We start from the raw sequence: 20,809 nt of genomic DNA, 5'->3' as shown, positions 1-20,809 counted from the left end.
AATTTGCAGCACTGAAAATTTAGACCTGCTAATATGAAAAAGATTTTACCAGGGGAACAACCAAATGCTGGAGCAGGTGCCCAGAGAGGCTGTGGAATCCCCCGCCGCTTGAAATTGCTGGTTTGAGCAGAAGGTTGCATGAAATAACCTGTGGGAGAGCCCTTTAATCTGCATGACTCATTTATATAAATATCTTTACTACCTGGTGCCAGAAGGTGACTGGATAGTATCACAATTGCTTAGTTTCAGGATTTTTTATGGGTTTTTTTCAAAAAGTGCTCCATACCAGTAATTTTACCTTCTGTTTCAGCAAGATGCAAAAACAAACTGAAAAAAGAACATGTAAGAGTCCTGTAGAATTTATTTCATTGCTATTAGAGTTTTTGCTACTAAAATTATATAGTTATCCAAGTCTGGAAGCAGTAATCATGGCAGTTCCTTCGGAAATTATTTCTGCATTTTTCCACTTGTCATTTCCTGCATTTGCCAACCCAATCAACATAATTCCCTGCAAAAAACAAAGTGACTGTATTCATAAAGAGCATAACTTTGAAAGATGCGCTGGCAATTGCACACATATTGATAATGGAGGGTGCCAGTTGCTTTGAAGCTCAGCTACTCCTGGCTAAAGAAACTCATCTCTGTTTTGCAATTGTATTAATCCACTGAGACGATTATTTCTAAATCCAATTAAAACCTCAGATATTAGGACACTTAAGTTTGTTAACTAAGGCATCACCTAAAGTGAAAATTAAAGCACAGCTTCCCACTCATCTCAGTATTTCAATCAGGAGGAAACAAAAGCAAAATCCCTCAAAACTTTGGAATTAGAGTAAAAGCAAGGTAAGATGACAACTAATTCAAACCATCCAATTAGTTGTAAGTAGCAAGTTATTGTGTTGAAATCTGACTACAGAAGTGTGAATTCAAAAGCTGAAGTCAATTAAAAATTAAAATCTTAATCTTGTAGAACTTCATTTACATGTGTGCTATTATTAATTTTTTTTCTCTTTCCTCTTATTTAAGGTGCAAAAGCACTCATTTTGTACTTAAATTATGTTCCATCTTGTTCATGCTATTTTTAGGTTTTTGTCCTTCCACTACAAAGTTTGACATTTGTGGAAGCAAACTAACACAAATCTCACTTCTACTGAAAAAAAAGTGCAGGATAATGTGACCATCTTCAAGGAAAACATACCTAGGAGGTAATTTGTAAACAAAGCAAATCATGTAACATGCATTGACTAAGAAAATCTTCTAATATAACAAAACATCAAAAGACATTGAAGTTTAAGCATTTTAAACCCTTAATCCCCAGACAGATTTATGCATTGTTTCACATAGTCTTAAAAATCCTATCTGAAAGTATGGAATGGAAGTGCTAAAATGAAATAGTAAGAAATTCTCCTGTATGTTGAAGAATAGCCCATTCATAGAGAAAAAAATTGCTTTGATATAAGTACAATAATTCAGTAATTTACCCTCCATGCTAGAAAAAGCATATGAAGAAACCTACTGAAATTTTATTAATTATTTCACTTTGATGAGACCATAATTATAATACACAAAAAGCATCCTGAGAGATGACTGGAGTTCTGCTTTTTTCCATTTACTTTATACCCACACATTATTTAACTACTGTACAAAAATCACAAATTTGCCGTGCTAGAATAAGCCGTCTCAGATTTTTTTTTGTCTGGAAAAACAGAAAATAAATATATTCTTTTCCAACCTAATTTTTCAACTTTTGAAGAATTATGAAGCCACCAACCTCTGCACTGAGGAAAACTGAAAATAGTTTCATATATGTTTGAATATTTTTAACTCTCATTCTTACCTAAGGTGACCTACAGATTATTCCAAACTAAAATGGTATTTTAAAAAATTCAAATGCATAAAAAATATGTTATCCATGCATTCAACTTGCAATTGCCTGTTTTCTCAAATTTTGACCTAGAAAACCTCTGTATGTTTTAAAACTACCTGCAGACCAAACAAGCAATTCTAATGAAGACATAATTATTTAAATTATCTTGATTGAAATCACTTCTCCTGTTGCCGTTTGCTTCTAAAAGGTCAAAAGCATGCAGCAGCAATAAAAAAGCAGAAACTTTATGTTTTACCTCAACAGAAAGATATCCCCTACTCTGGTGGTAGTAAGAGTTCCAGTTACTGAATCTATCTACTCCTGCAAAACAAAACTTCTCTCTTGAAATATCTTATTTATGTTGCAAAATCTTGGCATGGGACAAAAGTTTTCTTTGAGTTACCTCTAATTGCTCCAATTAAAATTTCTCAATCCTCCTCTGAGCCTGAAGCAGAAAAGGGTAAGAATTTTAACACACCCACGGAAAAATAATTTTTTTTTTTTGCAAAACTTGTCACAGCTCATTAAAATCCAGTCAGACAAGGGAACCAAGGTCTCTGCACTGGGCACAGCTCAGCAGGACTCTGATGGGGCATTTAGATGCCACATCCCTCCTTTCTCTGATCTCAGCTCCTTGCTGCTGCTCTCTGGCCACCACAGGATCAAGTTTTGCTAATCTAAGTCTAAATACACCTGAGTGATCGCCTGGTGTGCCTGCCTGCTCCTCTGGGGAGACAGAGAAAGGAGCGCTCCCAGACATTTAGTGCTAATTCCTAGGATAGAGTGGGCAGTTTGACTCCAAACAGCCACAAAGAGAGGTCAGTCCTTGCAATAAGGCCATCCTAAGTGTGATGCAATTCACAAACAGCATTTTGTGGGGTTGCCATTTCAACAAACACTCAAAAAACAAAAGAAATAATAGCTTTTTCTGCCACAGTCTCTTTCCTTAAACTCACTGTGGATGACTGCCCTCAAGAACCACCCATTTCAGTGCCTGTTTTACATACAAAACCTCCTTTATTTGTGGAGCACTACATCCCTAACTCCTTCATTCAGTCTTGTACTCAGCTGGAATAAAAATCCATCTTGTTTGAATGGGCCCAATTACTAAAAAAAAATTAAAAATTGAAGTCAAAGCTGTAATTTACTACCAAACAGTTTCTGGACACAAAGTATAAAGCTCCTGTCAGTTCTTCCCTCATTCCACACTACTGTAACATTGACTCCAGAACTGCCTTCTGAAGGAAAAACCCTTCAGGATAAACAGCCTTCTTTCTGTTTCCAAATAAATGGTTGTGGTCAGCCATCCATACACAGTCCATGTTGGACTGTCCCTACAAATCTTAGTCTGCCCATAGTACTCCAAGTGTTTGGAACACCAGGTATGGATGCAGTCACATCATATTCTGCCCAAAGTTGCACTGATATTTGGGCTATTAATCTGTGTAACTGAGAAAAATCCATTTCTAATCAGTGCATCTAGCACTCTGGGGAGTGGGGAGCAGGGAGGATGTCAAAAAAACCAAGCAAGCTTGGTTATCTTTGGAGCTATGGACCACCACTGATAATTCTGCAACAGGCAAGTCTGGAACACTGAGGCAGCAGTTAATGCAACCTGGGAGCTATTCTGGAAGCTGTAGTCCAGCTGCTGGATTTCATCAACTATTTCTTCCTGGTGTGAAAATAATTTTGTTTTTGAAAGCTAAGTCTAGAATACCAACAACAATAATTGTTACAAAGACTGAAGAAGGGGTATTCAAAATAGCAGCCATCTTTTAATAAGCTATGAAGCTCAAGCTTGTTTTCCAGGGTAGAGGAATGTGATGCAGCCACACTGTTATCTGCTGCAGTCAGGGCATTCTGATGTTCAATGAGACCTTTAATTATTTGTGTCAATGAGAGAATGTCCTCTGTATCAGTTGCTGAGTACATCCTATGCTGGATATAGTAACTTTCCCATGGACTTAGATGAATAATTTCTTGAGATCCTCGGAAGTCAAGGCAATTGGGAAAAGCCCAAGAGAGTCCAATTGCTTATGGAGATACCGCTCAGCAGCTGCTGGAGAATCCATTTTATAATCTGGATTTGGGAGACTGAGGCAGTGCCCTGGGAGGTGATCAAAAATATGTGATGTCTTTTATATGAGAACAATCAAGCAGCACTAGATTTTTCAGCCTAGAAAAAGGGATAACTTGGAATGGATATAACAGCCTAAAATGGTGAGTGGTAGACAGTTATACTCTTATCAGAACCACAACTCTGACCTCTCTTAGAATTTATTTTCCTTAGGAAATTCAAGCAATCTTTAGTACAGTAACAGCAATAGCAAAAGCTGAAGAAATCAGTTAATTCTCAAGGTTTAATTTTCAAGGTCATACTGCTGGCCACTGTAACTGCACTGCCTGCCTGAAAAATTGTCTGATGACCTTGAGTGTCAACATCACACTTTGAATTACGTGTAGGTTTCGAAGTCGGAAAACTGAGGGATACCTTTTTGCTTCAAGATATAGATCTTTAATATTATTCCCAGCAAATATCCTATCAGAAATCTAACACCCCTGCAGAGTCAGAAACAGTACTAGTGGATTCTGACATCTCAGAACTTCTTTTGTTAAGATGGTCAAGACTGCTATTAAAATTTTCTACTGTGTTAGGACATGAAATATAAACTGACTTTCCACACTCTTAAGAATCCCTTTGAGATACTAATGCTTCCTTTAACAGCAGTATTTAAAGAAGAGTTTAGCATGCCTTTCCAGACACTGGGAATGCTACATATAGAACCATCATTTCTTCTAAGCAGCTCAAAAATTCCATCATTAGTATCTGGGGCAGCAAAGGGCTAAAATAACCTACAACTATGGAAATACAGATGAACATAACAGAAGGTCAGCTGAGGAGGGTGATGCAGATACAATTAGCAGGTGACACACCTAACAGGTGACACACCGAAATGTGTCCAAGTGTGACACGTGGACAGCAGCTGTGAACCACATCCCGCAGAGCATCTGGGTGCTCAGGCAGTCAGATGCAGTCAGCTGCAAGTTCCTCTGATTTTCTCCAGCCTGCCAGAGCCCCAGGCATGACACTTGAGTTTGCTGCAGGTAAGTCTGAGGTCACTTAGCTCAGCCTTGCTCAGAGCTCAAGGACAACACACAGGTACAAACAAAACCATCCCTGTTGTCACCCAGTTCCATAAAGAGAAAATATGGCACCACGTTTTTGAGGCTACAAGGGTGCTCAGCTTCACAGCTGGATGCCACATCATATCCATGGTTTGAGCTACATGTTACATTATGCTCAGCTTACACTTCTCAGTGAATCGGGGCCAGGTAAGCAGCAAGGAGTAATTAATTTTAAAAGATTTGATAAATCGCATTTGCACTTTCAAGTCAGTAGGTCACCTCTACCTCCTCTAGGAAGTCTTTTACCACAAAAACTAGCATTTAAATGACTGATGATTTCCAAATATGCGTGAGTGAAACAAGAATTCTTATCTCGCAACATCCACTCATCTGCAGCAGGAACAAACGCAACCACATTAATCAAAAATTGCACAGCTCCTGCCAGCTTTTCATTTATGTTGCTGGACTTAGAGCAGAAACAAATGGAAGCCATTTGAAGCTCTTCCTGAAATAGTTACAAGAATTGGAACAGAATTATCATTGGTTGCTAAATAAAGGAAAAACTGTAGTGCAGAAACTCTGGAATCATATTATCTTCACTCCAGACACTCAAGAGATTACTGCTCTAAAAAAATAAATCTGGCCTAAATCTGGCTGAGAAATGCAATGGGCTCCAGCTTTCTTATATAAATGCTTGCAAGAGCACAGGCACTATGGGTCAGGCCCTGGAAACATATGAATAAGAGGTATTAAAAGGTATTTATGTGCTGCATAAACTCATCTCAAAAAACTCTTCCAGGCCTTGCTTTCTTGACTTCTTAGAGAGGGGCCTTAAGTCCTTTATACCCACAGAGCTTTCCAAAAAGTGCTGAACCATGAGATAGATACCAATGTGCAGAAGAGGTCATTAGATTCATACACATGGTACACATGGATAGCTATCAATTCATGCCTCCAGTCGACAGATGTAAAATAATCTTTATACAGAATCTTAGCACTAGTGAATCCATGTAAACACATACTTATCTGTGCATCTACGCAATCCATGCTGACTTATCAGCCTTTTAAAAGTTAATATTCTATTACTTTAGGAGGCTGGTTGACAAAAGGAAAATGCATTTAATAATACCAAAAAATGTAACGACACTGGCTACACAATAACTCATTTTCATTCATTTATGTTCCTTCATTTTACTAAAATATTTGTATTCTATATAGACTATATTTTGTTATAATTAATTTAAAATTGTTAATAGTGAAGAATGTCTGACACTGTCCTCTTTTAAGGTACAATACAGACATAACAATAGTTTTTCTATTCTCAGAAGGATGGTGAGAAGGCGTTACTATGTGTGCAGCAGTGTCTCTTTAAGAAATCTCTTTTTTGGCTGTGCATCCAGGGCAGCTAATAGTTTTATCAAATACCCTTCACAGCAAGATGACTGTTTCCATGGAAGCTGTTGAGCAATCATCCATTCCTCTTGCAAAGATTTCTCTCTCTGCTCTCACCTCAATACAGGTAGCTACTTTCTCTCTAACTACAATAGAACAGAATGATTCATATTTCATTTTACAGGCTTTGGGACAATTCATCTCCAGTTTCCTACAGAGACTACAGGCAAAGTAGGGCCCACACCACAAAACCCCAAAAGGTACATGCAAGGAAGCCATAAAGAAGTTTTAAAATATGTGCAAATTCCATAGAATCTAATGTAAAATTCACCTTATAGATAGTATGGAAGATTCTTTCCCTACAACTGTGAAATGGATAGGAGACAGAGAGGAGTTCAAGATTGGAGATGTGTTTGGTCACTCACCTCTCTCAGCATGTTGTTTTCTTTTTCCTTCTGTTCAAGAAGGCTTTCCAAGTGGTGCACGTGCATCTCTGCCTCAGCCAACCGCCGTGTCCGCTCATGGTCTTCCTCAGTGGCTTTTGCTGACAGACCTTTACTCTGCAGCATCTCCAGCAGCTTTTTGATGGACTCATCACGTGCATTTAAGGTCTGTTTCTGTGTCTCAATACGCAGTTCCATCTCCTCCAAGGTTTTCCGTAGCAGGAACAGCTCCTTGGCCTGGCGCTCGTGCTCTGCGTGCAGCCGCTGGAAGTTCTCCTCTGTCAGCTCTGCCACGAAGGGCTCGCTGGTCCTGCTGCTGCTGTCCTGCTGGAACAACTGGTTCAGGTCCCGCTGGATCCGCAGCTCATCTTGGAGAGCCTGGATAGTCATCTGCATATGCTGAAAGAACAAATAAATCAAATCAGAGGATTCCCTCCACTGGAGAAATACAGAAAACAGGATAAGCCACATCAGACCTCCTGAACCACCAACCAAGAGGAATCCACTGTGCCAACAGACCAACAATGGTTTTTTGAAGCAGAATTGAGGTGGAACTGGGCTATACTACAGACAGTTCCAAGTTCCTCCTTGTATGCCTGGTAGAGGTTGCTTAACACTTAGAAGACTCTTGCTTGAGTGACTCTTCCACTTGCATCAACTTGAGAGAGTGGCTGTTTCAAACAGGGAAATGTCAGCAGCTTTCATCAACGTGTGTTAGTACCCTTCCAAATGTTCACCTCCCCTGTAGAACAATTATGAAGAAGACCCAGAATTACTATAGAATTACTGTCTTGGCAAAGCAGAGGGGCACAGTGCCATTAGAATTTACGTATCACCCACAAAACATAATCACCTGTAAAGGCCCCCAAGCTCTTCAGCAGCAACTCTACACCCAGCACAGATTACCCATTTGATTTGGAGAAAAAACTTCAGCTTGTAATGAAGAAACACAACTACAGAAAAGTGGATAAATGCTGCACAGGGAAAAGGGTCACATCATAAAATTTAATGCATGAGGATTTTAGCACAGAAGAGAAGTTACCACCTCACGAACAGGAATATGAAGTCAATCAAATGATCAGCAGTAATTTGTTGTTGTGCAAGACAATAAATCCTGTCTCAATGACTGAATACAGTGGGTTAATACAATGGGACAACACAGGAGAAGCACAGTTTGCCCACAAAAATGTCCTCGTTTATATTTCGATAAATAAGTTTTTTCTTCTCTGCAAGACGGAAGTATCAAGCCAGTAACAGAGAAGTACAGACACTGCACAAAGATTTGATTACCAGAAATGAGATGCACACTGAATGATACATCGCTTCTCCCTTAACTGAGGCAGACATGCTTACAACTTAGTCCGAGTGTGAATAAGTCAGATGCACTGATCCCAGGCGTCTACATTTGTATTACAAAAACCAGTGTCTGCAATACAGCTATTTCCAGTATTCACTAGGCTAAAGTCCTAGAATAAGTTATATTCTATGATCAAGCCTGATGCAGAGACACACTGGTTAAGTCTAAAATGTAAAGATGGTGCAAAATGAATGCTTTCTATAAGTCCAAGTACTTAATTTTACTCAAGTATTTGTAAAAAGAGAAACTAAGAAGACTTGAGTTTAAGCATTACTCCAAGAATATGCTTATCAAAATTCTTATGTAAAATGCCTTGAAGATGTTAAAAAGCTGTCTGGACATGGCCCTGGACAACAGGCTCTAAGTGGCCTTGCTTGAGCAGAGGGCTTGGACCAGCTGACCTCCCACCAACCTCAAGCACACTGTGATTCTATGAAAAGACAGCAGATAGTATTTATAGCAGAGTTACTTACCTTTAATCTGCTTTAGAAACACAAAGGGTTAGTTTGGTTGTACAGAATGGTGCATAAAGGCAGTCCAAACCCATTTTCTTTGCACAAGTCAGTATTTTAGACCAAGTGCTTTCCCCCTATTTGTGCTATGGCCTAAGAGCAGCTTTTCACAACCAAAATTGCTGTTACAGTCAGCTCACCTAAGGCCACACTGCCACTAAAGGGAACAGTCTTGCTATTTGTCCTTCCTTAGGTGGTTGGCACTGACAACAGGATCAAAACTCCACCTGATGGCTGAAAATCAGCCCCAGCAAAAACCAAACAAAATGTCTTAGCAGCCAGATCTCCAACTGAGTCGTCAGTGTGGCTACATCAGTGCTGATTCTGGTGCAAAGCAGGGGTGGCAGATGCTGCCAAAGAGCTGGCAGAAAAGAAAATGGAAACATCCTTTACAGCATCAGCATAAACTAGAATCAGCTTAAATGCAAAGCTCTGTGGTTGGTTTAAGATGCTGTAATTACCTTTTCGTCTACTTCAATAACACAATACCTGGCAGTTAGTAATTTGGTTAGTCTACAACTACACTTCAGGTTATAGAATCTGTGTGACAACATAGCACAGATATTTTAGGTGAGAGAACAAATAATTACTCTGTTCTAAAAGCTACATTGTGCTTATATATTGGTGGATGCTCAGATTTATTTTCAAGTAAGAGATGAAAAAATATCTGAAGGGAATTAACATGGATTTCCAAAATGCTTTCAGAAATCACTTTCTTTTTAATTAAAGATCTCAACTTTCAGTTATTGACTGTGGTTTGGAGAAATGACAAAGTGAGAATGCCAGAACCACATCCAAGCCTTGAAACTGAGGCACTACAGGCCGGCAACCAAAACTACTACATCTGTTCAATTAATGTATGTTGGTTGAGCTGTAAGAGAAAACCTGCAGCACTCATAAAAACGTTTGCCTCATCTGTACCTATACCCCACCAATAAAGTGTTAGGACTACAACAGCAGTAGTGAGAGACTGTCCTCAAATTTTGTTAAACTTAAACAGTTACCCCACTAGATGTAACTTTACAATTCCATACATGAGTTAATTCCATTTGTATTTGAGAAGTCCTACTTATGCACAGCCCAGCTGTCTGTTGTTCCTCCAGCTAACAAACAAATTCCCACATGCTTCCACCTGGCTCTCCACACACTGCTACTTCAGCATTTCCTTTCTCCCAGGCCAGAAAAGAGCTTCTTCTGAACAACCACATCATCGATGAAATGAAATTATTTCCTCCACTCAATGTTGTCTTGGAATCAAACTTGGGTTATTTATAAACATCAATGGCCTAAATCACCAAACCAAATTCTTATATTTTTACCATCTGATCTGCTGTAAAATGTCATTTCGGGTTACATAGACAAAAACTGTGTCTCGGGCCCACAGAAATGATTTCCCCTAAACATGGAAATGCCTCCATGGAACTTTTGGGTCACTGAACCAAAATCTATTATATGATTCAAATACATGATGTGGAAAAATAAAATTAATACCAGTGACAATCAGGATTTACTAATATCCCTATCAGTGAAATAAAGACAAGGGAGTCTGGAATACCTGACCACTGGTCAGCAACTGCCTGTAATTCAGTTTCCCAGGAAAAATGAAGAGGTGGAGTTAGTGGAAAAGTTAGAGTACAGCTAAGGAATAACTCCTACTGTTCTCTGAACTGCTGCTCAGTTGAGAACAAACTTGATTGTGTGAAAGGTACCTGGAAAACACGCCACAGAAAATTATTGTATGTTTCTGACATCCACTCTTTTCCAACATGCAAATTGTATGCAAAATAGGTTCTTTTCTCTGCTTTCCAAATTTTTTTTTTATGATTCTCAGAATAACAGAACTATATTCTTTACTAGCTGGTATCATAACTAAACTACTTTTTCAGTTAAAATTTCTTACCTTCTATATAATTTCAAAGAAAACATCATTTTCCCCCTGAAGGAGCAGGCAAGCTTTACTAGCATCTCATCTATTTTTGGGACTTCACTTTTAAACCAGCAACTATCCTAGAAAGGCAAAATATTTTCCAAGTTCATGCAACACTAGCCACTGATACTTAATTTCTAACACCTGACTAGAGATCCCAAGAAAATTGAAAAATACTGTTGAAATACTCTTATCTAGAAATAAACATGCAAAAATAATTTTAATAGTAACTTTTAATACCACTGAACTTCAATATACCATACTCTACCAAGTAAGTAACAATCATGCTTTTGTGAAACAGTTTAATGCAGGCAATGTAAATAAAGTCACAGCAATTATTGTGAACCTCTATTTGCTTGAAATTATTGCTCATATCTCAAATCTTGAGGATTCCCTGCTTTTTTTTTTCAAGTAATGAAAACTAGTCTTTAAACTTCACTACAAATTATAACTACATGTACAAATCACAAAGGTATTTTTGTGAGCACAGTTCTCTAGCTGTGGTTATGTCCAACAAATTTTTCTCTTGACAGAGCTAAGCACCTTCAGGATCATCTCAAACCATGTCCTAAAAGGACATGGTGTAAACATAACCTCTTACACCAGGAGTTCCTCTGCCTGTATTACGTCCACGGGTCAACTCACCAACAAGGCTCTGCATAGAGACAGAGTTTGACTTTTATCCAGCAGCCCAAAATTTGCATCTCAGAATACTATTCAGTCTTTGCCTCCAGCTACCAGGACTCAAATTGGCATTTCCCACACCTTGGCAGATTGGTGAGCTTCCAGCCTACAGCAGGAGTACAGGCCACGATGGAGAAGTTCCTGGTATTTGGTTCCCAAAGCTGTCCTGCTGTTGCAGTCTCAGGGTAATGCAATGCACCTACAGCTGTACTGCTGAGAGCTGCAGGCAGCTCTTTTCATCTCTCTCTGTTGAAGCTTTTGCTTTTTGCATAAAATATTTAAAGATTCAGTAGGCCCGACAGAAAGTATTAAAGAGAGCACAGCTTCTTATTCTAATTGGTAGAAGACAGAAGAACAGAAAGACCTGAATAGCAATACTTCCAACTAACTTAAATGTTTATCATCTCACCATTCCAAAGGAAGTGGGGGATGCTCATTTTAGCTTTCTCAGTCAGAAAAAGAAATTTAATTGATATTCTACAGCCAAGACTTGTATTCTAATTCTATATTTTAGATCAAAAGGAGGCAGCCACTGCTACTACCATGATTTTGAAAGAAAGCATTAAATTGTGATATGCTTTTTAAAGAAAGGATTTCCAAACTCATCTTTGCAAGACAGAGCTTGACCTACCAAGCTACAGTGTTTAATATTTCAATATGCATTTGTTCATTTGGGTTTGGATGCCTGATTTAGATTATTCATACTGCAGATACTGTCTGTGTAACTGCTGTAATCAGACATACAACTTATCCCATAATTTATTCAAGAAGTCTAAATGCCTAAATTAGACCTCTGGGTTCTGCAATGCAAGCAAGGCACCTAGCCACCAAACACTTCCATAGTTAAGTTCCCCTTAAACTCCTCTGTTTAAATCCTAAGTAGGTTAAACCAAGAAAATTCCTTTCATTTTTGAACACCAAGAAAAAATACAGTATGTTCAAGAGAAGCCTGAAAAAATCAGCAAAAAGAAACAGAATGTACTCTTTCCCTGAAACAAGGGGAAAACATAACACGTAATCATGTGACAGTGTCACAGAAATGTGTCACAATGAGGTGGGGAAGTATTGTTACATTCTGCAAAACTCAGACCACTTAAAAATTTTTCTCTGACACTGGGAGAACACTGAAGACTCAATCGTGAGCAAGAGAATGTAGGGTTGTGATAAGGACAGGGAGAAAAAGACGGGTCCTGCTAGAACATTTAGTGGTGTGAAAGCTTCCACCTGGAAGAGAGAGGTTCAAGCTCTTACTCATCGTCATATGACTCAAAGGAGGCTCCAGTCAGGAAGCAATAAGGATGTTCTTAGGTGGATCTCTAACAAGCTATTCTTACAGAAAGGACTGTGAGAGTCTCTGCTTCGCACAAATACCTGAATATTGACTGACTTCAAAATTCAACCTTGCATTCCTCACATGTCTGTGTCATAAAGGGAAGAGTGTCAGGGACTTTGTTCAAATTAGCCAAGAGACCCCTTAGCAACTCTCACATTCTAACTAAGTCTATTCCTGCTTAGGGCAATCTCATCTCACTCTTACCAAATTCTTAATCAGAAATTCCACTCCACGGGGGAAAAATAAAAAAAACCTAACAAGAGTTTTGCTGAAATCAGCAGATTTAACAAAAGCTTCTTATAAAAGTACTACTGAAACACAGGATATTGAAAACTTTTTGGTCACTTCTACTGTTAACCCACAAAGCCAGTACTGAATGAGCTTTATGATGCACATGTACTTAGCAGTTTTCTGCCAATCTGCTCAGCCATCAGGCTGTTCTTCATGTAGAAAACACTACGTGCTTGGACACACACAGGACAGGTGTGCTGCTTTTGGCTGGGGTAGAGTTACTTCTCTTGCTAGTAGTTGGTATAAGGCTGTGTTTTGGATTTGTGCTGAAACCAGTGTTGATAACTCGGGGATATTTTGGTTATTGCTGAGCAGGGCTTGCACAGAGTCAAGGCCTTTCCTGCCTCTCACCCCACCCTGCCACTGAGTGGGCTGGGGGTGCACAAGGATTTGGGAATGAACACAGCTGGGACAGCTGATCCCAACCCACCCAACCCCAGACCAGGTGATGTGCTCAGCAACACAATCTGGAGGAAGGGACAGGAGTATGGAATACTGGATTTATGGTATCTGACAGCCCAAGTTGCCGGCACTTCAGGATGGAGCCCTGCTTTCCTGGAAATGGCTGGACAGCTGCCTGATGAAGGGAACTAGGGAATGAATTCCTCATGCTTTCCCTTTACTTAATAAACTGTCTTTATCTCAACCCACAAGTTGTCCCACTTTTACCCATCAGGGAAAGAGTGAGTGTCTGTGTGGTAGTTAATTGCTGGCTGAGGTTAAACCACAACAACACGTCTCCTTTTTTTATTATATATCACAGAGTGCTGTATTTATTTTTCAGGATCCAATCCAGGAATAAAAAACCACAAACTTTAAAAAAGAGATGTACAAATGTAATTTGTTAATCAAACAAAAACTAAGTTTTGGAAGATGTCAGTTTACAACTACTCTGTCCTTAGGCCAATTATTTTTACAGCTAGCAAAGAAAGAAAAGATACAGAAGCTTTTAGCTACAAAAAGCATTTCAGGTCTGAAACGTACTTGTAGTACCTATAAACACTGCCTTACTTTTGTTTTTAGTTCACCATGAGTGCAATGCTATTTCTCTAGAAAGGAAAGATAGAATAATTATGATGTATTTTATTTCAGAAGGACAATTCTGTAAGGTCTATTCGTCAAATGTACATCACCAGAAAATGAGAACGTAAATGAAAAAACGGTGTTTTTCTTGCCAGCAAATCCACATGCACAAACGTTTGCATTGTAACAAAACTCTCATGTTTCTTACCACAAAAGCATTTCAAACATTTGTAAGTGGATGAACCACACTCAGCTCAAAGAGACCACATGCAAAATGGCAGAGAACAGGATTTGGTCACTGTGTGAAATCACTCCCTCCCATGCTCAAAGAGTTAAAGTTTTGGCAGCATTTCTGGGAAATGGATTCTGCTGAATGCCCTGCGAAGCAAAGGCCTGGCTGTCTGAGGGAGTCCCTGCTGACATTCAGCTGCAGCCCACGCAAAGACATTGGGAAAAGGGCTAATGTCAGGTGTCCAGCAGGGCTGTGAAGAAACAGAACTTGCTGATTCCAGAAATGCTACATATTCCCTGTAAGATGGATCAGGGGCTTCAAAATCCTGATTTAAGTGGAAATGAGTGGGTGGTTTTTATAGGGTTAAGCTTAGATACAAAATACTGCTATGATTTTAATAGAATTTAATTTGTGAGAGTCAAAGAAAGGGACCTTTATTTTAAAGACAACCCTACGCTGCATTATCTCTGAGACAGCAGAATGGCAAGATGGTAAAAAAGTGCTATGGGCAGTTTCTATAGAATATCTCATGCACAGTGAAAACAAGACTTATTCTAAAAAATTTTGTGCACATTCTATATATTCTAAAGCAATCTGTGCACATACCTGTGTGGTCACAATAAAAATTCTGATTAGGCATAGGCAAACCTGTGAAAATCCTAAAAAACACATATTTATCAGTTTTTTAGCTATGAATATAATTCTGACAGTTCTCTGACTTCCTAAGGGAATTTGAGATTTCTGTCAGACACCAGAAACAGTCTAGTAGGCAACGAAACTCAAAGGAAAATTATTTTTGAAGTCATATCAGTAAGTTCCAGCTACTCTGTGTTTACATTTCCAAAGGTGGGTACTTCTACATCAGTAGTTTACTGTGCTTCAAAAGCTTTTTCTCATGCAAATCTTCCAAGAATCTACATTTCACACCCTTTGAATGTCAGCATGCTATGATCCTTGAACTAAGAAACTGGGTTATTTTTAAGTGCCCCTCATCTTTCTTGAGAATAGGCATTTTGGGATTAGGGCAAACATTTGGAATTTCTCGTCTGAATTGACAACTTACATACTGACTTTAACCTCTATTTCTCACCAGGCTGTCCAAATTGGGTTAGCATTACATTACTTAAACTCCATGTTTTATTTATTTACAAATATGAGCCTTGATTTTTTATCCTTATGCTGCCAAAGAAACAAGAGCCCTTGCATATTTGCAGTTTCAAACACTGCAGTAAGATAACTCTCGGCAGATTCTGTCTCCCCTGTCTGGCAAGCATAAGTTTCTTTTGTCACAAACTGTGTTGATAAAATGGATCCTTGTGCACGAGGTTTCTGTTAAAAAAAAAAATAAATAAAGAGCCAATACCCAAACATCAAACTGATCTATATTCAGGCCAGCCATGATAGAACTTACAGAGTTCAACCTTATCCCATTTTGCAAGTGCACAGAACATACCCAATTTCACCCACAGTACAGATTACTTCTAAATTGCATCTGTGAAATAGGTGCTAAAATGCCAAATGCAGCTTCTGTGAACCTCTCATCCCATGAAAGTAATTATAAGTTATTATGGCACTTATGGGAAAGAGAATTTTAACATTTACATATGTATGAAAGTCTAATATTTTCAAATTAATAGCATCTATATGAAAGATGACTCATTTGTTAATAGATTAGGAACTTTGCTGCAAAAATGTATTATTAGTCACCTCAATTAGGGAGGTCAGCAAATCTATCTTTCCATTAGCTGATGCAAGGAATCAATCCAAGATAAAAGGTGCTTTGCTACACAACCTTTGATTTTGTGTTCAGTACTTTCCAACATATCAGCATGCATCAACAACATGCTCTAAAAAGGAAAAATAGCTGCTGATTTCTAGTAAGAGAGTACTATATGAAAAATCAATGCGCAAGAAAGCTGCTGCTTACTTTACCCACATCACCCTTCTCACTCAGATTTAAACCACCTTCTACACTTGCTGGTTTGGAGAGGTCACAGTATAAATCTCAATGCACATATCCATGTGTCACGCCAAGATATTTTGACCAAAATACCTTGAATAACTGCATTTGCATGCATAAGCCAACTACGTCTCATCTAAGAATATAAAGCTGGGAGTAGGCTGGATCTTTAAACCTTGTTGAGCAGTTCATGAATGTGACTGCTATATTTCAGATAACAGTTTCTGAATTAGGACCGAATATTTCAAATAACTAGTTTCAATTTAAAACAGCAAGTTCTTAACTTCTGCTTGCGCACAGCACTACAACACTCTGTTCTTCCTGTCAATTTGGAATGTGTCCTTCACCTGCAAGTGACAGTGGAAGACCTGAGCCACCCAGTGCTCAGAGATACTATGGAGTGGTGACTACAGCAGAAAGTGTTCTTTCCACGCTGTGCCTCCAGAAATCGAGTTCTCACCAAAAATTAAGTATTTGTAAGCCCCATCAAACCTGGACAGCAGCTCACCAGCAATTTGCAAACACTGAAATTTACTGATGGATTGCTGGCTATTTTAATGCATTTTCTTGAGAAGGGAAGACATCAGATGACCAGATATGGCCATAAATGTGAGAACACTGCACACAGGACTTGAAGCAATAGAGCACCTGACATTCAGGATCTCATGAAGAACATCAGCTGCATCGAGACACGTGGAATGCTCTTGCCAATGTGTTCAACCAAGACCGAGAGAACCAACAGCAAAAACAGCCTCGGAGCTGCACTGACCAGGGGTGCAATGAGGCTTTGCCACCAACTTACAATTTTCCTTGAGATGATTAGATGGCAACATGGGAAGGCTAAAGTTCTTGGGGAGATGATTATACTGCAGAGGCCCTGTATTGTCCCACAACTCATCTCCCCGTTTCATTACAAGATAGAACCAATTTTACTACGTCATGATCATGCCTCTTGTTTTGCTTGCTCACAATCTCTCAAATGTGCCTTCCCTAACTGCTATCTATCCTACACAGAATTTTAACTGTTGCATCTTCTCCCATTTGGTTTATCATCAATTCTTCAGGGACAGCAAACCAAGTTTCCTGGAATAGTGTTTGCATGTGGTTTTCCTGTTCTAAGCCACAATAAGGCACAACTGCAAACCTTCCTACTCAGTTAAAAATCCAAAAGGCCTAAAATGATTGCTGAAACAAGAGCAGTACCCAGGCATACCGTGAGCTACTGTAGAGGCCTACAGTATGTGCACTGCTACATGCAGGAAAACAAAAATACAAACAAAACAAAAGCAAAATGAATTCGTTCATTGTCCCTTCCTGAAGTAAAAACTATGGGCCTTTTTGAAGTTATCAATGCACTACAGCCAACTACAATGGCAGCAATTATTTTAAGACTGTTTTGCAAGATTACAGCTTGAAGTTGTCACAATTAAGACAAGTTCTTGCCAGACAAAAGATATGCATCCCTTCCATCTCTGCAACTTGTTTTCATTTTCTTTGAAATGTAAGGAGGAAGAAAATAGGAATCTCTTCTACAAAATCTACAGAAGCAACAATCATGGATAAAACTCAACTAAACCTGTGGCTTTTGACACGATACATGGTATGTTAGCCCTCTGTCATGAACTATTGGCTACACTCACAAAGCAACAGATTTGAAAATCTTCTTTTCTGGATATGTCAAGTCTCACCAAGTACCATTCTGGGAAGACAGGCAGTTCAAATGAATTACTAGAATTTCAGGATAAATTTAGAATATGGCTGCAGCAATCACTGTCCCTGTGAAAGAACACATAAAAAAACCTCTGATCAAAATGTTCTGGCACTCACCCTCATGTTGAAATGACAGCAGCACCTCTGACAGCAAAGCAGAACACAGCACATTTCACTGAGTTCTAAAGGAGCTTTGTGTGACTTTTAGGAGGCTAAGCAGCTTTAAGAGATAAGCAACAGAAAAGCATTAAGAACTTGAATAACTCTGGAAATGGGAAGGCCTAGCACAACCTACCTTAACAGAAAGCATTCAAACTTCTGGTAGATGCAGTGATGGAGGCAGCTTTGCAAGTACAAATTCAAGGATTTTCATTATTAAGATCTTTACTAGATGCTAGAATGTGACGGAAAATACCCAAACAGAAAAGTTTTTCCATTCAGGAGACTGGTTCTTTGCCACAGACATCTTCCTGCTAGGTACAAGGATTTTCAAAGCAGGAGGCAATTCCCTCTGGCAGCAGTGCTCAGTCACCCACCACTGAAGACATCAGGTGCACTAAGCTGAACTCCTAGTAAGCATCAGAAATCCATCTGTTCAGAATGTGAACTAGACAAGCTAAAATGAGTACCTACAACAGGACTGACAGCCAGAACGACTTCTGTCAGTGAAAAGCTTTAGTATTGTCCTGCCTAACCTTGCACATCACTCTATGAATCGAGGGAATAGAGAAGAACATAGAGGAGATCTGACTTGATGGCAATAAACAAAACTATCCAACACTGAATATTCTTGCATTGCCCATGAATCAAAGTGGACAGTTGGTATAGATAGCGTTGATAAAATCATTTAGGGTAAATCTCTCAGTGAACAAATACTGTCTCTAAATAAATCTTTTCAGAAGCTGCTTTCTCATGAATTAGTACTACATGGCCATTCAAGCAGTTCGTCATGCTGTTAGGCTTCTTGCAGAGCAATGACTGAACTCTTGCTTCTTTATAGACCAGGCAGAGAATACATAAATGTTCAAGATCTGCAATAACAAGAGACAGATAATAGATAATCAAGATCTGCAAAAATGGATGGAAATGCTGAGCAATAAAGTCTTTTTGGTTCTTTATGCAGGCCATCCTGTAACCAAGTGCTCTGCATTTAAACACTGTTCAGAGAAACATCTGAATCTGCTGATAGATCTGTATGAACAACTGTCAAGACAGAAAGGAGACTAGAATTCCCTGTGGTGAGTTCAAGGCATCAATCCACCAACTGTAGCAAGAGCTTACACTTGTCTGAACACAAATAGCCATCTCAGAGCTACATGTTTTACAAGAGTCTGGTCATTCAGAACTAAAAATAAAAATTAAAAAGGGCTTGTAGCATTGAAAATCTGGAACACTCACTTGTCTAGTGTTAGACATTTCATTTCAGGGCAACACAACAAGCTGGCTCTGAAGACCCAAATTCTACTCAACTCGTGGATATTTTCTGGGACCTAGAAAGAATTAGGGAAAGGACTCTCTCTTCTTCATCCATCTCAATACAAGGCCAAAGGAACAATGGTGGTTCTTACTCAAATGCTAAGCTTAAAGCACATTTCAGAACACCTTGCTGTGCATTCCTAGGGAAATAAACCTATATGTTAATTAAAAGCAGAGGTTAGCTCTTTTTTTTAATCACTCAAATGGATGCCTAGATTAGGTTTACTAGACAGAAGATCTGTACACCTAATTAACACAGAAACCCTGAATGCATTACTAAGAAACCACTCCACAACCCTCGATTTCAAAATCCCTGCATTCCTTTTAGATTTCACCTAACATTAACATATGTTTTACTCATCATTAAAACACTCTCTTGGCAACACTTTTTTGAGATGCTTTTGCTGTAGAGATTCATGACTGGTTAAAGGATAAGCAGCACATGAAGTGTTCTCCTCTCTCCTTTCATTTTCAGGGAATGAGGAGGAAGAAACAGGAAGAGCCAGCAGATCAATACCTGGCTGCAAGTCTGGTGCCACTGGCAGGATTTTGCCTTTTTTAATTATAGATCAGTTTACATGACAGCAGGCCTGCTGGCAAGAGCCAGGGTACACCTGTCTCAAAGGGGAAACAGGATCTCTGCACAGGAGCCAGCAGGGCTCATTGAGAGCTCTAAACCACATTGGAAGGGGGAAGGGAAAACAAAGAAGCTCCCTAGAGATAAGCCTGGAGGCAGCACTGGTGAGGTTCTGTCTGCTGTTGGTGCAGGGATGGGATGGAGATCCACACAGCTGTGAAGATAGAGGTTCCTGGTCCACACAGCTGTGAAGATGCAGGTTCCTGATCCCCACAGCTGTGAAGATGCAGGTTCCTGGTCCACACAGCTGTGAAGATGCAGGTTCCTGATCCACACAGCTGTGAAGATGCAGGTTCCTGATCCCCACAGCTGTGAAGATGCAGGTTCCTGGTCCACACAGCTGTGAAGATGCAGGTTCCTGATCCACACAGCTGTGAAGATGCAGGTTCCTGATCCACACAGCTGTGAAGATGCAGGTTCCTGATCCACACAGCTGTGAAGATGCAGGTTCCTGGTCCACACAGCTGTGAAGATGCAGGTTCTTGATCCACACATCTGTGAAGATGCAGGTTCCTGGTCCACACAGCTGTGAAGATGCAGGTTCTTGATCCACACATCTGTGAAGATGCAGGTTCCTGGTCCCCACAGCTGTGAAGATGCAGGTTCCTGGTCCACACAGCTGTGAAGATGCAGGTTCCTGGTCCCCACAGCTGTGAAGATGCAGGTTCCTGATCCACACAGCTGTGAAGATGCAGGTTCCTGATCCACACAGCTGTGAAGATGCAGGTTACTGAAGTGTCAGAAACCACACGATGAAGCACCTGAGAACGATCACACAGGAAATAGAGATGGTGCTGTCCAGAGAGGAGCAGTGGAGATGATGAAGGGTCTGAGAAGTC

At 39.6% G+C, this 20,809-nt stretch overlaps 1 protein-coding gene across 12 annotated transcripts in view; it reads right to left on the bottom strand.

The window, feature by feature from the left end:
• Positions 1-20,809, bottom strand: part of ERC1 (ELKS/RAB6-interacting/CAST family member 1) — a 278,983-nt gene that overhangs the window by 211,355 nt on the left and 46,819 nt on the right. For all 12 annotated transcript variants that reach the window (XM_068191757.1, XM_068191762.1, XM_068191759.1 and 9 more), the window contains one exon: positions 6,811-7,227. In XM_068191757.1, coding sequence (XP_068047858.1) covers positions 6,811-7,227 — 417 coding nt within the window. The remainder of the gene's footprint in view (positions 1-6,810; positions 7,228-20,809) is intronic.

This window comes from Anomalospiza imberbis, chromosome 5 (genome assembly GCF_031753505.1).
Source record: "Anomalospiza imberbis isolate Cuckoo-Finch-1a 21T00152 chromosome 5, ASM3175350v1, whole genome shotgun sequence".
Taxonomy (NCBI): Eukaryota; Metazoa; Chordata; class Aves; order Passeriformes; family Viduidae; genus Anomalospiza; species Anomalospiza imberbis.
The sequence above is the reverse complement of the archived record's forward strand: the minus strand, read 5'-3'. Positions and strand labels throughout refer to the sequence as shown.